The sequence below is a fragment of the Bicyclus anynana genome, chromosome 7 (genome assembly GCF_947172395.1).
Source record: "Bicyclus anynana chromosome 7, ilBicAnyn1.1, whole genome shotgun sequence".
Lineage (NCBI taxonomy): Eukaryota > Metazoa > Arthropoda > Insecta > Lepidoptera > Nymphalidae > Bicyclus > Bicyclus anynana.
Genome location: NC_069089.1, coordinates 17,570,147 through 17,586,922, shown reverse-complemented (window position 1 = coordinate 17,586,922; position 16,776 = coordinate 17,570,147). Strand labels below are relative to the sequence as shown.

The 16,776-nt window shown below is 35.5% G+C and overlaps 2 protein-coding genes across 8 annotated transcripts in view; both read right to left on the bottom strand.

Annotated features, from left to right (window-relative positions):
• Positions 1-3,759: 3,759 nt before the first annotated feature.
• LOC112045763 (uncharacterized protein ZK1073.1) overlaps positions 3,760-16,776 on the bottom strand; it is a 62,557-nt gene continuing 49,540 nt past the window's right edge. For all 7 annotated transcript variants that reach the window (XM_024082076.2, XM_024082071.2, XM_024082074.2 and 4 more), the window contains 2 exons: positions 15,084-15,246; positions 3,760-6,354 (listed from right to left, as the gene is read on the bottom strand). In XM_024082076.2, the coding sequence (XP_023937844.1) occupies positions 6,169-6,354; positions 15,084-15,246 (349 nt within the window). In that variant the 3' untranslated portion in view covers positions 3,760-6,168. The remainder of the gene's footprint in view (positions 6,355-15,083; positions 15,247-16,776) is intronic.
• Positions 10,512-11,710, bottom strand: LOC112045764 (retinol dehydrogenase 11-like). Its single transcript, XM_024082078.2, has one exon. The coding sequence runs from the start codon at positions 11,593-11,595 to the stop codon at positions 10,603-10,605; it is 993 nt and encodes a 330-aa protein (XP_023937846.2). The 5' UTR covers positions 11,596-11,710; the 3' UTR covers positions 10,512-10,602.

Genomic DNA, 16,776 nt, shown 5'->3' with positions numbered 1-16,776 from the left:
ACGTACCACAAGGTTACAGGCCCTTCTACCTTCTGAAGCCATCACGGTCGAAATGTTTTTATTGGCTACCGTACTTGGTAACAGCAAACTTTTTTTTACCAGCATTAATAAATAGGTGAGGTCAGTCTGACTGTTGCAGACTCTCGTTCTAAAAATACATTACTTTTTTTACATTATGCTTTGTTTACCTATTACCGCGGTAAAATGCAAATATTATGATCATTAAGTTTATTTTACACTAGCGAACGGCCGTTACTTCGTACGCGAGAAATATAGTTTTTCATAAATCCCGACAGATTTGTCCGGGATGAAAAACCTATTTGATGCTCAGTAAACCTCCTCTGTTCCAGTGTCAAAGCCATTAAAATTGGTCCAGCCGTTCTAAAGATTAGCCCAGACCATTGATTTAAGAGTCGGTACAAGTATGACAGAACCTATATCGAGTGACTACATCGTTAGTTCCGGTCGTCATATTATAGTGTTATCTTAGTAGACCGAATATGCCTACGAGTAATGAAATAAATTCATTTTGACTTTGACTTTTTAATGAACTGCACATGCGCAATGTCGACAGCTGACATTACTCTGCGGGGTAGAGGACGCCAAGGTCATTCGAGCGATTTTTTTTTTGCTGTATAAGTGCCTTATGCTCCTTACTGGGACTCAGTGTCACCGGGGGGTCATTCGAGCGACATTTTTAACTTAAATTCGCACTTGAGTTTTTTCCCAGAATATTTGCCATATCTTTATTAATAAAATGAATTACCAATATCACCATTCCCCTCCACTTCTAAGTGGATTGAAACACCACCTCTCGGTGATGAATCTGGCCGCTTTATTTTTTATTCAAAAACTGATCTCACCTATCGCACATTGACCGTACAAAAAAAAAATAATAAGGTTAATAGAAATAATAATTAGTACAATCTATTAATTTAGACATAAGTACTACGAGTATATTGCTTTGGGACGAAAATTTTATTGAACAAAACCGGCCGAACTAATCTTAATGTACCCCACTAAGATCATTACCGATGCCATTATGATAACGAAGTTTGGAAGCCAGAGAACTACTCAATTATGGTTTTCAAAATCTTTACTGTGTGTTGAAAAAAATTAATTTTGATAATTTTTGGTATTTTACTGTTAGACAAATGATTTTTGTGAAAAACGGAAGATGCGGGCGGACAATTTACATAACTATAAACCTGAACCACGGATACAAAATATAATATTTATAGTCTATAAATAATAATTATTATAGTCTATAAATAATAATTATTTTATTTATAGTTACGAATGACAATGAAGGTAATAAAAAATAAATATTAATAGAGGTTTTAACTTCGCACCATTTTTAGGGTTCCGTAGTCCACAATGAACCATTATAATAAATAATAATAATAAAATGCTGCTCAAATGCTGGCTGATGGATTCATATTCCATCCGTGATTCACCAAAGCAAATTTGTTTTTCGTAAAAAATTGAGAAACTTTTTACTTGATCAAAAAAATATCTTCGGTCGAATTGAGAAAACTCCTCCTTTTTTTGAAGTCGATTAACAAAAGGATTGTGCAGTGGGAATATTCATTTTATAGAGGGTATTAAGCAACGACATACATTGTACCTACGGTACAAAGACTAGATGGTCACTGTCATTCGCACGGCTCACGGAACTGTCATAAGATTATAAATGAAAACCTGTCAAATAGTTGCTCCCCGCTTTAGCATTGGGAACAACTTTTAAGCGGTAGAATGTAAGATCAAATTGTAATATTTGTTTATACTATATAAATTGTTTATATATATTGTTTATTAATATATGTATAGAGCTGTGATAGCCCAGTGGATATGACCTCTGCCTCCGATTCCGGAGGGTATGGGTTGATGACGACGGTAATAATATTTATCCTCAATGATAAAGATGGTTGGAGGCCATTGGATCAGCTTCCACCTTCACACAGGAAGTAAAACTATAAGAAATTGTAATGTTGTCATCAATTATTGTAAATTATAATATTGTATGATTTTTTTTAAAAGAGCAACTGTTGAGTTGCCGATTTCTTCTCAGCAGAACCTGCCTCCCGAACCTTCCTATCTTTACATATAGTCTAACTGACGTATCAAAAGTGCTTGTAAACGGAGTCTATTTAAAATAAATGAGTTTTGAATTTTAAAGATTTTAGCCACACGCAAAGTTATCTTGCGCGCACTACAGTCCATCAGTTAACACGAGTTGACGCCTTCCTCAAGTTTCAGAGCAAATCCACCAATCAGCGCGTTCGACTATAGTACACTATTGGTATATTATGATTAATTCTGACTGCAAAAGTGAGGTTGTTAACTGCCTCGTGAGTCCAGTGGTTAGCGTAAGTGGTTTTAAGTCACGAGGTCCTGGGTTCAAACTACTATAACATATACCATTACATATACTACTATATAATATACCATTATATACCATACTAATATTAACGCGTCGGTTCTTGTTATAATCGTCAACGTCTGATTGTAACAAAATCAAACATATATCTAACCATGACTAGACTGGACACTAGACTTTGTCTTATTTTTAATATTTGTAAATTTTTAATTTGTAAATTAATTTGCAAAATTTCTTAACTGTTTTGCACGCCAACTATGGCTGGATATATGTTTTAATATAAAATACCTATTTTTTACCATATTCTGGCAAGAATTTTTCAAATCGGACCAGTAGTTCCAGAGATTAGCGATTTCATTGATTGAACGCGCTAATCAAACAAACAAACAAACAAACTCTTCAGCTTTATTATATTAGTATAGATATATACTTGTTTGTTTGTCCCGCTGTAGTTGTCAATGTATTCTGAAAATTACTTCATATTAAATAATAGATACAGATAATAATTCCTCGAATACAATTACTTTTCTCAAAGAATTGTAAACATCTTCTACACGTGAGTGCAGTTGCTTGCCATAGACAATAGTATTATAAGTAGGTAAAAAAAAATCATGTTTCTCTTGGACACGCCATAACACAGACTAAGTAAGTATCTATTTAAGCCATAACTTAATGAGAAAGACGGTAATCGATGGATTATATTTTTTTTTACCTACATGCTATTGGTTAATTGCATGCAGGTTTACACACGTGTAGAAGATTTTTTCAATCTTATTATAATAATAGAACTATAAATTGTCTTCATGGAAGTATTGTTTGTATAAATTACTAATTAGTGTAAGTAATTTTCAGAATCGATTGACAGTCATAGCGGGACAAACAAACAACATTATCTACATGCAAACATGTTGTTACTGCGTAGATTCTTAAGAAGCATGACGGCCTCCTTGGCGCAGTGGTATGCGCGGTGGATTTACAAGACGGAGGTCCTGGGTTCGATCCCCGGCTGGGCAGATTGAGATGTTCTTAATTGGTCCAGGTCCGGCTGGTGGGAGGCATTCGACCGTGGCTAGTTACCACCCTACCGTTAAAGACGTACCGCCAAGCGATTTAGCGTTCCGGTACGATGTCGTGTGGAAACCGAAAGGGGTGTGGATTTCCATCTTCCTTCTTACAAGTTAGCCCGCTTCCATCTTGATTGCATCATCATTTACCATCAGGTGAGAAGAACAATAAAAAAAAGATTTGCCCAAATATCATAATTTAGTGTATATGTAAAAGTTGTACCAGGTTTCTTAGATAGGTAGTTCCAGGTTAAATTATATGAAAACTAGAAATTATGATTATTGTAAAACAAAAAATTACATATAATAACAAAATGACATTATAGACCACGAAACATTTAATTTAATAAACAAAAACATTTTCTTCTAACATTATTTTCTAACTATGAGTATATTTTTATAACATTATCTTATATAGACATTTATATATTAAATTCATCTAAATAATAATAAAGTCGAGGTACGTTGTCTAGTTAATGTAGGTACCTAGTAATTTTGATAGATATAATCTTCAAGACAGGAAAATTGTTTAATATTTACAAAGAATACGATATTTTTCTTAGCTTTAATAAATTCAGAGTTTAGATATACAGTATGTAAAGAATATACAATGATTTATTTATTTTGCTATCCTCCGCGAAAAGGCGACGAACCCTTGCATGTTGTAGAGTCAACATCTCCTGAGGATGCTCCGGTTTCGGGGTGAAACGTACATAGAGAGTATTTTGTCGGACCTGGGTGACGTTGTCGCATGGGTTCGTCGGTATTTTGCGGATGATAGCAAAATAAATAAATCATTAAATGTATATTCATGATGAACTTCCGCAAAATAACACCTGCTTCTATTCATTAGCATGTACAGAAACATTATCATGACCGCATAAATACTCATTGCCAAGTAAATGCGGTTTGAATTAAGGCTGCCAATGCAAAAGTGGTTAGGATTTAGGTCACTGGTATACTAATTGTTATGTATTCAGGTTGATTTCTTTATAAACTAGCATATAAAGTAAAGCTATTGAATGCAGTATTATAATTAGAAATACCTACACAAATAGCCTACACTAATAATAATTTATAATAATGAAAATAACTTTTGTTTTAGAAACAATAAGAGATATTGCATTAAACCTTTTTTTTATTGAAGTAGGGTTTTACTTTATCTGCAAAGTGTTAAGAAGAAAAGTTAAATAAATATTTAACTTTTTAAATAAACTTTAAAACCTTGCAAAAGCACAAAATGCGCAAAAAGTTTTTCTTTTAAAGCCACTTTGGCCCTCGTACGTATTTATAATAAAAATTTCGTACCTAATGATGTTTTTAAAAAATACAACTTTTCATCTACCTTAAACCTATCATTTACTGTAGTGCCAATGCCAGTACAGTTATCTTATTTATACGGAAATTGTGTAGAAACACAATTAATTTTGACGGTCTCTGTGGCGCAGTGGTGTGCGCGGTGGATTTACAAGACGGAGGTCCTAGGTTCGATCCCCAGCTGGGCCGAATGAGGTTTTCTTAATTAGTCCAGGTCTGGCTGGTAGGCCTCGGCCGTGGCTAGTTACCACCCTACCAAGACGTACCGCCAAGCGATTTAGCGTTCCGGTACGATGTCGTGTAGAAACCAAAAGGGGAGTGGATTTTCATCCTCCTCCTAACAAGTTAGTCCGCTTCCATCTTAGATAGCATCATCACTTACCATCAGGTGTATGCAATCAGGTGTATAGATTGTAGGCAAGGGCTAACTTGTAAAAGAATAAAAAAAACCGAATTTTTAGATTTAGATATTATACAGGTTCTCTCGTAATTAATGGATAAAACGCAAATGGTGGATACACCACTAACATTACTGTTATCACAATTTAGGCAGAAGTTGTGTGTTGTAAGTGACTTCTTGTGGAAGGGTAAGCCGCTTCGTAACGTAACGCGTTACGGCACCACTGTCTGGCTTCCCTTTCCCTCAAGCATACGGCAGCAGGTTCAAGTTACCACTTCTGTCGAGCATCCCGAGACGCGCACGTTTTTTTTATACTATGACATTGATACCACGCCTTATTAGGCCTACTTTAATTCTTAATTAAGAAAAATCTCGTCTGGAGTTTTTGTTACACAATTATATAGAAGCCGAAGTGCATAACTAATATTTTTTTACTAAAAAATAAAAACTATGTTTTCATACAAAGTAATTCAAAAATTTCCAACTATGGTAACACACGCCTTTATCTATCCTTACATTTTAAAATTTTAAAGTTTGGCTACGATGCGTAGAAAACAATATGTTCTTTGAACATTTTTAATTAATTATCGATAAATAATATAACCCCAGAGTTATGGGAAATACTCCCCAGCACCCTGTATAGTACGCGACCTGTAAGTTGAACAGTAACATTCTCGGGCATTAGCTACGTACGGTAAGAGTAACCATAACACCACATTGACGCCATTACAGTCGAATGTGGAATTTTTATTCATTTGACATCTTGAATGTACCTGGCAACCACACTTCTAACACTTTTGTTTAGAATTGTACCTGCGTAGACATCTGTAAATTTGGTTCAACTTAATTGCCGGGGTTTATACCCGGCAAGTACATTCTATATTTATTAGAAGAAATCATATCCATCGTTTCCCGCAACATGGCGACGTTTTTATTTTTCGATTGATCTACACAAACGAATCGCCTCTGTCTACGGGCTCCTCCTCGAAGGAGGCGAAGGCTATCCCCTACAACCTCCTCGGCGGTGTTTCCGAGGCGGCCGGCGTGAGGGAGAGGCGGCGAATGTTCGGCTTGTCGTACTCTTCCATGGACATGGCGCGAGACATGCGACGCTCGACGCCAGGCGGCGGCAGCGACGTCAACTGACCCTGGCCTTGGCAGAAGAGGAGCAGAGACTGGGCCACCTTGGCTGGCTGGAATAGAATTGGGTGCATACGTTTAAACATTGAAAAATATTTTAAAGGGCAACGGGCGTATTATAAGGGCTCATTCGCACGAGAGTCCTTAAATCGGACGTTAAAAAAGCGTTCAAATACATTAAAAGCATTCCTAAGTATATGTACACACGACAGCGTTTTTAAAACACGACGCTTTTTCAACGAGCTGTGTTGCTTTTTCAATTTTGGGCGTTGAAAATATACCGTACCGTATCGCTTTTTTAACTGGAGATTTAAACCCACGTCTTACATACACGGGCATAAGTTAGTAATTTCTGCATATCGTCTCCAAAGAGTAAAAAAATATTTTGTAGGTTTGGGTGTACTCTTCTATAATAAGATCCCCAAGACTGTGATGGACCTGCCAATACATAGCTTTAAGCAATGTGTCAAAAAACATTTACTTAGTCGAGGTTACCACAACATTGATGAGTTCCTTAATGATAAAGATGCTTGGAGGCCGTTGGATCAGCTTCCACCTTCACACAGGAAGTAAAACTATAAGAAATTGTAATGTTGTCATCAATTGTAAATTACAATGTTGTATGATTTTTTTTAAAGAGCAACTGTTGAGTTTCCTGCCGGTTTCTTCTCAGCAGAACCTGCCTTCCGAACCGGTGGTAGAATCTTTACAAATAGTCAACTGACGTGTCAAAAGTGCTTGTAAACTGAGCCTACTTGAAATAAATGATTTTTGATTTGATTTGATTTAACTCTCGTGCGAATGAGGAGTAACCAAACTATATTAAAGTAAAATTCGATGTGGAATGTTTATCACCAAACAAATCGAAAATTAAGGTAGAAAACGCATGTCATCGCATCATAATTTATTTAAAGTTATGTATTGCTTTTTTTTGTAATGTAAAATGTTGTATGTACGCGTATAGTAACAAGTACGTATCTAAGCTTATTAATCAAAATGTTATTTATCTTAGCATCAAGTTAATTAAAATTACTAAAGTTATGTATGGTTTTTTTTTGTAATTATGTATTGAAAATGTTATATGTACGAGTATAACAAGTACGTATCTAAGCTTATTAATCAAAATTGTTAATTTTAGCATCAATTTAATTAAAATTACTATCTAGTGTAAAATTACTTGCGTTTTTACTTAGCCTCATTTTAAATTTGTTTGTTGATACTATCCACATCGAGTTTTAAGGATTTTAATTATTACGATATTCCCACTTGAAGTTTTATGAATTTTTTTCAACTGCGAGAGTAAAAAGTTACAGGTCAATATAAAACAGATGCTAATAATGAGAGACCGTAACATATCAGTTTTAATTTTATGAATTGAATCATTACGACAACAATTATTTGATGACCAAGTGGTACAGTGGTTAATGGCCCTGACTTCTGCATCCATCAATCCATCTATCGTGGGTTCGATTCCCGCAACTGGAAAATATGACAATACCCACATTATTGCGACTATTATTATCGTAAGCTTATTATATATAGCTTAACCCTTATTCTAACTATTCCACTCCATTTTATATCTGTAGAGCCTGGGGTATAGTTTTTATAATTTATAGTGTCCGATGTTCTTTAGCATAGATATAAAAAAAAATAATAACGTATACTTAATAAAAATAAATAAAATTGAAGTGTCTATATTTCAAAATAGCTCTCGTCTGTCTGTCTGGGATAATCTTTGAAACGGCTGAACCGATTTTAATGAAACTTTCACTGAAAGAAAATTCTTTTACCACTAGAAAGCCACGTTATTTGTAAGTGACGCTATATTTAACCCTGTATTCTCACAGGAACGGGAATTAATCTCTCCCGGAATCTACCATATACCATAGGAACCTATACCATAGAAACACAAGACTCGACGATTTATATTTTATAAAATTAAATACTTTGTTTTTAATTGCAATAAAAAATACCTGTTTTTATCTGTCGTACCAAAACGTCTTATCTGTTTGACATTACACTGACACTTGAATAAGGGTTTTTTGGAAGAAATTTACCTTACTTATTATAAGAATAGAGAAATATAGACCAAGTGCTGTGAGGTATTGAGTGTACATAATTCGAGGATCGCATTGTGTTTACAGTTTGTCAGTTTTTAACAATTTTTATAAGTGTAACTTGAAACATGACGGACTTTTCATACAAACTTTAAACCCTTATTCCAGACCCTTCTTTTTTCATTTTCTCAACATGAAATATCTTATAAACTTCTTCGTAGTGTGAACTCAAATCGCCCCAAGTTTTAGATAAATTCATCTTATAGTTTCGAAAAGATACATTTTAAATAATGGTTGTTTTTAACTTTATTGTGCTTTTTATGGTTCCGAACGCACGTAACAAACGTCATCGTGTGATACCATTTCTATTTGTTATAAATAATTTAGAATAAGTTTAAATATATTGTCAACTTTAATTTAATTTTGTATGTAATTTTACCTAATAATCTAATTTAATAATTGTATTCAATGAATTTGTTTTCCTTTTATGCTAATGTTTTATAATAGTATACTTTTTTTATTAACTTTGACATAATATAATATTATTATAAGCTTGACATATAATTATTATGAAAGTGTTGACATGAAATTATATAAAATGTTATGTGCGCCTAGCGTTAATATACATATCAGATTTTTTGTGGCATATTGTATTGTTTTAATGGTTAATATGTGTATTGTTGGCGTGCTTTAAATAAATAAATAAATAAATACCATCACATGAAAGGTCTTGATAGGAGGATTTTAAAAATATTTTTTTTTGGAATTTAAAAAAAGCTTTCAAGTTATTTAAGCAATTAGACGACAATTGACCAAGCCCTTTTCTCCGAAACTACTGGATGTAAAGTTTGAATAAAATGCAGAAATTAGCCTATTACTTGAAGATTTTGGGAAAACTTTGAAATTTTTGAGTATGAAGATCACTTTCGGGGGTCAAGATGGAAAACACAAAAAAAAATTCAAACCTTCTTCACGCGAGTTCAACTCGCACTTGTCCGGTTTTTTTTAATAGAATAGCTATTACTGTCATAATGGCATGATAAAAATTTGTTTATTCTCAGTGAAACAAGCAATTAAACTGATACAAAGCATTTCAGTCCATACTCTAGAAACCAAAGGTAGTGGTGTATAACAAAAGGATGGACTAACACACCTGGCAACATGCAGAATCGTAATCTACATGCTTTTCTGAGTTCAAAACTGTGCGAATGTGGTCCTCGAATTATGTACACTCAATACCTCACAGCGCCTGGTCTAGTCGGGAAACTAGCGATCAACGATTCCTATCTAAATAAAGGGAAATTATTGTTCAAAGTCGTTAGTATTTACGCAGCTCCACATATTCTCTCTTATGGTAGACTAGCTGACGCCGCGCGGTTTTACCCGCGTGGTTCCCGTTCCCGTAGGAATACAGGGATAATATATAGCCTATAGTCTTCCTCGATAGATGGGCTATATAACACTGAAAGAATTTTTCAAATCGGACCAGTAGCTCCTGAGATTAGCGCGTTCAATCAATCAAACAAACAAACTCTTCAGCTTTATAATATTAGTTAGTAGCAGTTATAAAGGAGAGAGTGGAATCCTGGTCATGTCTTGAAAGTCACCGTTACTGATATTATAATGAGGAAAGATTTGATTAGTTGTGTGTTTGCATTGAATAGGCTCTGAAACTACTAGACCGATTTGAAAACTTCACCAATGGAAAGCTGCATTGGGTATTAGGGAATAACATTATGTCAAATTTTTATCCCCGTTTTCCCACGGGAATGTAACTACACGGCTATAACCACGGGGTTCTGCTAGTGGCTAGTATTCTTGAAAAAAAAAAAACAAGTGCTGTCAAAGACTAACACTTCTTAAATATAGATGATTCTCTCTAGTTCTCAGTTTATCTTTGGGATTTAAATAAGGGGGGCTTTTGTACAATGTTGTACATTTTGACGAGTTATTGTTTGTATAAATTTACGACACAGTGCATTTGTGAGAATGTCTTAAAAACGTTCTTAACGATAAAAACATAATGAATGCAAAAGCACATCTACCAAGTTACTGTAATTTTGTTATTTCTTACATACTCGTACTCATATATAGCTACAAATGCAAATTTAATGCGGCATACTCCTCAAAGGGTCGTAATTAAAATATTCAAATAAGTATATAATTAATTTAATTCATGCATTATACATGAAATGATTTTGTATATTTATTTTCAAACAACGCGATTTCATCGGGTTGTTAATTTTATAAGTTTTTGTTGAAACACTCTTCAAGTTCATCATCACATAACTTAACAAGTTTCACAGATTCTTCCCAGAGTTCTTTGGCCAAATTGTCATCGTATGCACATTGCTTCGCTTGACCTGTTCTGCAATTCTTAAAGTACTCGCCGCTCACAAGGCCAGCTTTCTTATCTAACGCTGCGTAAATAGCAGTTTGGGCGCCTTCCCATGGCGTCTTGAACAGTACAGAAAACAAAAACTGCACGAAAGCACCGTAATATTTTCCACTACAGTTGAAAATGGTCGTTCCTACGGCACCTGGGTCGACGCAATTACATACAACATTTGTCCCTTTTAGTCTTTTTGTCAATTCCCGAGCAAATAAGACCAAACATAGTTTACTGTTCCCATACAACTGTATTAGATACCAATGATTTAATCTGTTCATCACTTTAAAGTTAACAGTTCCAATGTTATGCAGAACCGACGAAGTGTTCACTATTCTCGCTGGCTCTGTAATAGAACCAGATTTCTTTAACAGCGGGAGTAATAGTAAAGTCAGAAGAAATGTCCCAAAATAATTCACTTGCATTATAAAATTCAAGCCATCTTTGGTGATAAATTCGTCGACAGTGCCAACTCCTGCGTTATTTATCAGAATGTCAAGTCTCTTTTCTGTTGTAAGTATGTCGTTTGCGAACTTGCGTATGGACGTGTTGGATGATAGATCGAGCAGTTTGAAGATTACCTCTTCGTTGCCAGTTTTTCTCACAATCAATTTCCTGCCAGTAGCTCCTTCGTCTACAAAAGGACAAGCGACGATCACTCTCGCACCTCTATCAGCGAAATCCATGGCGATTCTCAATCCCATGCCAGACGTCCCACCGGTGACGATGGCGGTTTTCCCATCGAGCCTTTTCTTCGACTTGCATATTATATTCGTGTTCTTCTGGTAGAGGCCTACTACCATAGCCACGACAACGATTACCAAAAGTAAATATAATATCGCTAGCATTTCGATGAATTCCGCGCACGAAAATAATACAAAATTAGTGCATTTATCGAGTGTATTCTGTACGGTTGCAGCGACTGGGTCACCGCGGCAACTGACTGAGGCGTTCAACTTTTACTTTTGCTCAACGAACGTCGGAAGCGACGCGAGTACATCGAACGATGAAAACGAAATACGCGATGCGTCGATGTATATGTTCGTATCTATTGCTGGGCAAATTGAAATGTGCCATGTTCAGTACTTAATAATTTTAAATTACTTACGTTTGTAATTAGTTATGTACATGAAAATAGTTTAGTAGGTATTTTGTTGAAATCGCAGCTATGTTTGCGTGCAGACAATGATACTTTTAGATGCCAAGGTTATGTTGATGCAATGATTATATGTACTTGTATTACCATTAAGTCTGTAACTAATTATTAGGTCATCAATTTAACAATATGACAACCTAATGATGAGTTATAGGTAATTTTAATCGTCAGCAAATTAGACGCTTTCATATCTACAGAGTCCTCGGGAGTATTTCCCATATTTCCCATATTCGGGTCACTGCTGAGTTCAGCTGACTCGAGGGTTAGGCCAATAGTCCACCACCAAATTCAAATCCAAATTCAATGTATTAACGAAACCACTTGAACCGAACTGCTTATGTAGTATTTTAGTAATTTCAAAAAAAAAAATATGTTTTCATACTTACAAAGTAATTCAAATAATACCGACTATCATGTGACACACGCCTTTCGGTAACAAAAAGACACCGTTGTGCATTTTAAAGAAAAATACGTCATTATTAAAGGTATGCGTTTAAGGGACACGTTTTGAGATCTATTTACAGAAGAAATATTATTTACTAAATATTCATTTTAGAACACAGTCATATTCCTTAAAAATTTTGATATTTTGACGTGGCAACGTCTTATAATTCGATGGAGCTGCACACTCAAAAAAGATGACGTCATGCGTCGTTCCCTTGCTCTAGGGTTCCCAACTTTTTTAAAAGAAATAAAGTATATTCTGGTGAAATTAAACAGTATTTTAGAAAAACAAACAATTTCTTTGAAAAAATGCAACCATTCCATCAGTATTTTCGATATCGACGATAGTTGAACGTTGTCACATTCAACTATCATCAGTAAACCGACTTTACAGACAACCAATTTTTTTTACAGAATAAAACCCTATAGAGTTATGGGAAATACTTCCGAGCAGCCTGTATAATTAGGAATCGGTATAAAAACAAATTAATTGGTCACGTCATTTTCAAAGACATCCGCTTACGAGTATTAATTATTATATTATTACTATTACTTTTATATTACTTAAAAAAACCCGACAAGTGAGAGTCGGAATCGCCCACTGAGGGTTCCGTATGTAAGATCATTTTAAATAGAAAAAATCTAGAAGCCTGCTTTTTAAGACTTCATTACAAATGACAGTTTAAATTTTTTCATGTACTTGTAGCATAAAACGATGTTACTTGTCAAGTTTCATAAAAGTCAGGAAGTAAACTATGGGTTTTGATTCCCTTGAGAGCGTTTAATATAAAAATATGCGTTTTTTGCTGAATAAACGGCCGTATCTTTTTAACGTAAACTTAGAAGTTTGAAGTTTTCTTAACTTCATAGGACTGTAGTACGACATTGTTGAGTACGGTTTACATTTCAACTTGATACGCCACGCATTCCCGAAATAAAGGGTATAGTGAATGCCAACAAGATGCACTTTTAAGGATTTCCTTTTTTACGTTTTGAGGTACGGAACTCTAAAAAGAAAAAAGCGTTTGTAGGTTTTATTTTAATCTCTATTAAGAAATAAATTTAAAACATTTCTAAGCTCATGTAACTAACATACTCGTAGGTATTAATTCATCATTATCAACACATATATTCGGCTCACTGCTGAGTTCGAGTCTCCTCTCAGAATGATAAGGGTTAGGTTAGGTTAGTAACAATAGTCCACCACGCTGGCCCAATGCGGATTGGCAGACTTCACACACGCAGAGAATTAAGAAAACTCTCTGGTGTGCAGGTTTCCTCACGATGTTTCCCTTCACCGTTTGAAACACGTGATATTTTAATTTCATAAAATGCACACAACTGAAAAGTTGGAGGTGCATGCCCCGGACCGGATTCGAACCTACGCCCTCCGGAACCGGAGCAAGAGGTAATATCTACTGGGTTCATAGGTATTAATTACTATGTCAAAAATAACATGAAAAGATCTAGTAAGGTTCGTCCTTGAATACTAGAAAGCTTGTGCAAAGGCGAGTGCGTAGACGCTACTTGTGTTCACGCTTGGTGTAACATGACACTGTTTTAGACTCTGTTTCTAATATTTCAATAACTCGTCACGATAGTTTCACGGGTGACCTATTCCTGTTTACAGAGTCAAGAGCGAGTACACACATACGTAGGTTTTTTTTTTATTCTTTACAAGTTAGCCTTTGACTACAATCTCACCTGATGGTAAGTGATGATGCAGTCTAAGATAGAAGCGGGCTAAATTGTTAAGAAAAGGATGAAAATCCACAGTCGTTTTGGTTTCTACAAAACAACGGTACGTCTTTCTCGGTGGGGTGGTAACTAGCCACGGCTGAAGCCTCCCACCAGCCAGACCTGGACCAATTAAGAAAACAATGGCCCGACACATTTGAATTTGCCAGAGAAGCAAAAATGAAGTGCGGCAAAATTTACTTATTCCCCAGCAGACTTATTTTATTTCTTTCAACTCTCTCTATCTCTCTCTCTCTCTCTCCATTCGGTCCCTCATGACTGAGGATCGTGACCACCTTAGCGAGTTGTCTTTCGATAGACAATGCTCCATCGAGTACCGTAAAATTAAAGTAGAGTTGAATGACACTGTAAAATACTAATATATGTTTAAGATTAATATTTTTTTACATAAATTTATAATGGCGTCATGAATTAAATTATGAACATTGTTAAAAATACCTATAAGTTCTGCATTTTTTTTTGTTCGATGAGAAAATCGTTCTTACGAGCGATTGCTTTTTGACAGGAGATGACTCGTATAGACTAAAATAATAATCAATAATCTATATAGAAAGAAAATAAATTTATTCATATCTAAAAGTTACAGACAGTCAATAAATACCTTATCCTTATGACAGCATGTCTGTCTGTAACCCTTTAAAAGAAAGGGTGTACAGCATATCATATAAATATAGGGTGTATATCATATAGATTACAAGCCCTTGAACAAAAATTACCTGTGAATACTGTGAAACGCGTACTCACCTGTACCGCTCAGAAAAGACGGCATAGTGCTCAGAGTTATTTTCTGATATAGTAACAACCTTCTAAGCGTTATTCATGTTGGTTCATTTCACATGTAATTTTTGTTCAAGGGCTTGTAGTCTAATATCTTCCTTGTGGTATCTCTCACTTTCTCTATTTTTTCCTCTTTTTTGCATTATGGTCCTGAGCTTGCATGTTAGCGTACTTCTATATAACCAGACAAAAGTTACTCACAGCTTCAGACAGCACATCCCCCGCGCGGTCCACCTTCAGCATGGTGACTCGCTCCTTGTCCAGCTCCTTGTACATCTTCTCCACCACACTGGAGTACGGACTCAGCATGCCGGTGATGAGCAGGATGTCGGGCTGGCAGCCTCGCAGCACCAGGTCCTTGCGGCTGGGAAGAATATAAACGTTAACTAGAGACACTTTTCGGAAGTTCGTAAAATCAGTTTTGTTATTTTCTGCAGAAATCTGACTAATCTTGCGGCAACTAAGCCTAAACCTGATAATGTCACCTCTGTCAGACATTATCATCATTATCAACCCATATTCGGCTCACTGCTGAGCTCGAGTCTCCTCTCAGAATGAGAGGGGTTAGGCCTCCACCACGCTGGCCCAATGTGGATTGGCGAACTTCACACACGCAGAGAATTAAGAAAAATTCTCTGGTATGCAGGTTTCCTCACGATGTTTTTCCTTCACCGTTTGAGACACGTGATATTTAATTTCTTAAAAACATTTGTTGTATGGGAGCTACCTTAAATATTTAATTTTTTTTTCAGTATTTGTTGTTATAGCGGCAACATAAATACATAAATAATAATCTGAGAAAATGTCAACTCTCTAACTCAAATAACGCAAGCCTCAATAGCTCAGTGGTAAAGGGGACTTCTCACCGAGAGGTGGTAGTTTGAACCCCCGCTGGATTATTGTCGTACCCACTCCTAACACAGCCTTTTTCGACTAATTGGAGGGGAACGGGAATATTGGTCATATTTAAAAATATATTGCAAATATTCTTTAAAAAAAAATAACTATCACGGGTAATGAGATACAGACGGACGGGCAGCGGACTCTTAGAAATAGGTTTTATCCTTTGGATACAGAACTCTAAAAATACTGAAGGTAACATACATCAGAAATGTATATTATATATACAAATAACATACTTTCGTTGCTAGTTAATTATTTGAATATGTATGCATGCATATGTTAACAATAAAATAAACAGAAAGTAGTATAAGTATAAGATATTTTAGGTACTTATGTTAATAAGGAAGTGTACTTGTCACATTCTTTAAAATTCAAGGTTTTTTAAATTTAAAAACACGACAAAAATGAAAAGGCCAATTCAAGATTGCGAAAGTCAATGACTTGAAAATGTAAAAAATAAAATTATGGAACGTAACCGAAAACCCAATATCTCAAATTATTTTTTATTTATATATTTTATATTTTTCCTGGAGGAAAAAAATCCCTGCGGACTCCTGCCTGTTGACAAGGCATGTTCGACTTGCACGGACTAAAATAACCTCCTCTGTACTCCTAGGTTGGCAGGGACCGCAATGCATTACTTCATGCCCCTCTCTTACGAATTTATCTCTTCCTCTTCTCATCTTTTTCTCTAATCTCTCTTCTCCTCATTGTCTCTGTTATCATTTGTGCGAATGCATGCCAATCTTTTTTGCTATTCAGCATACGCGTTTTCAAATTTTGAGAGATTACGGCGCTGTGCGTTCCCTGTGCCACCAATCTCAGATCCGCGCAAGCCGGACACTCAAAAATGTATACTATACTCCAGCAATTGCTTGGATCATACAACAATATGCTGAGCTGGTACCTTTTTCAAGGTTGTGCCTAAAATGACAGTTTGTTGTTGGATGCTTCTACTACTTGAGTCTTGATCTTGCCTTGCTCAGGTAGT

Coding starts and splice junctions, on each gene's coding strand:
- LOC112045764 (XM_024082078.2), bottom strand. CDS start 11,595: ATGCTAGCGATATTATATTTACTTTTGGTAATCGTTGTCGTGGCTATG.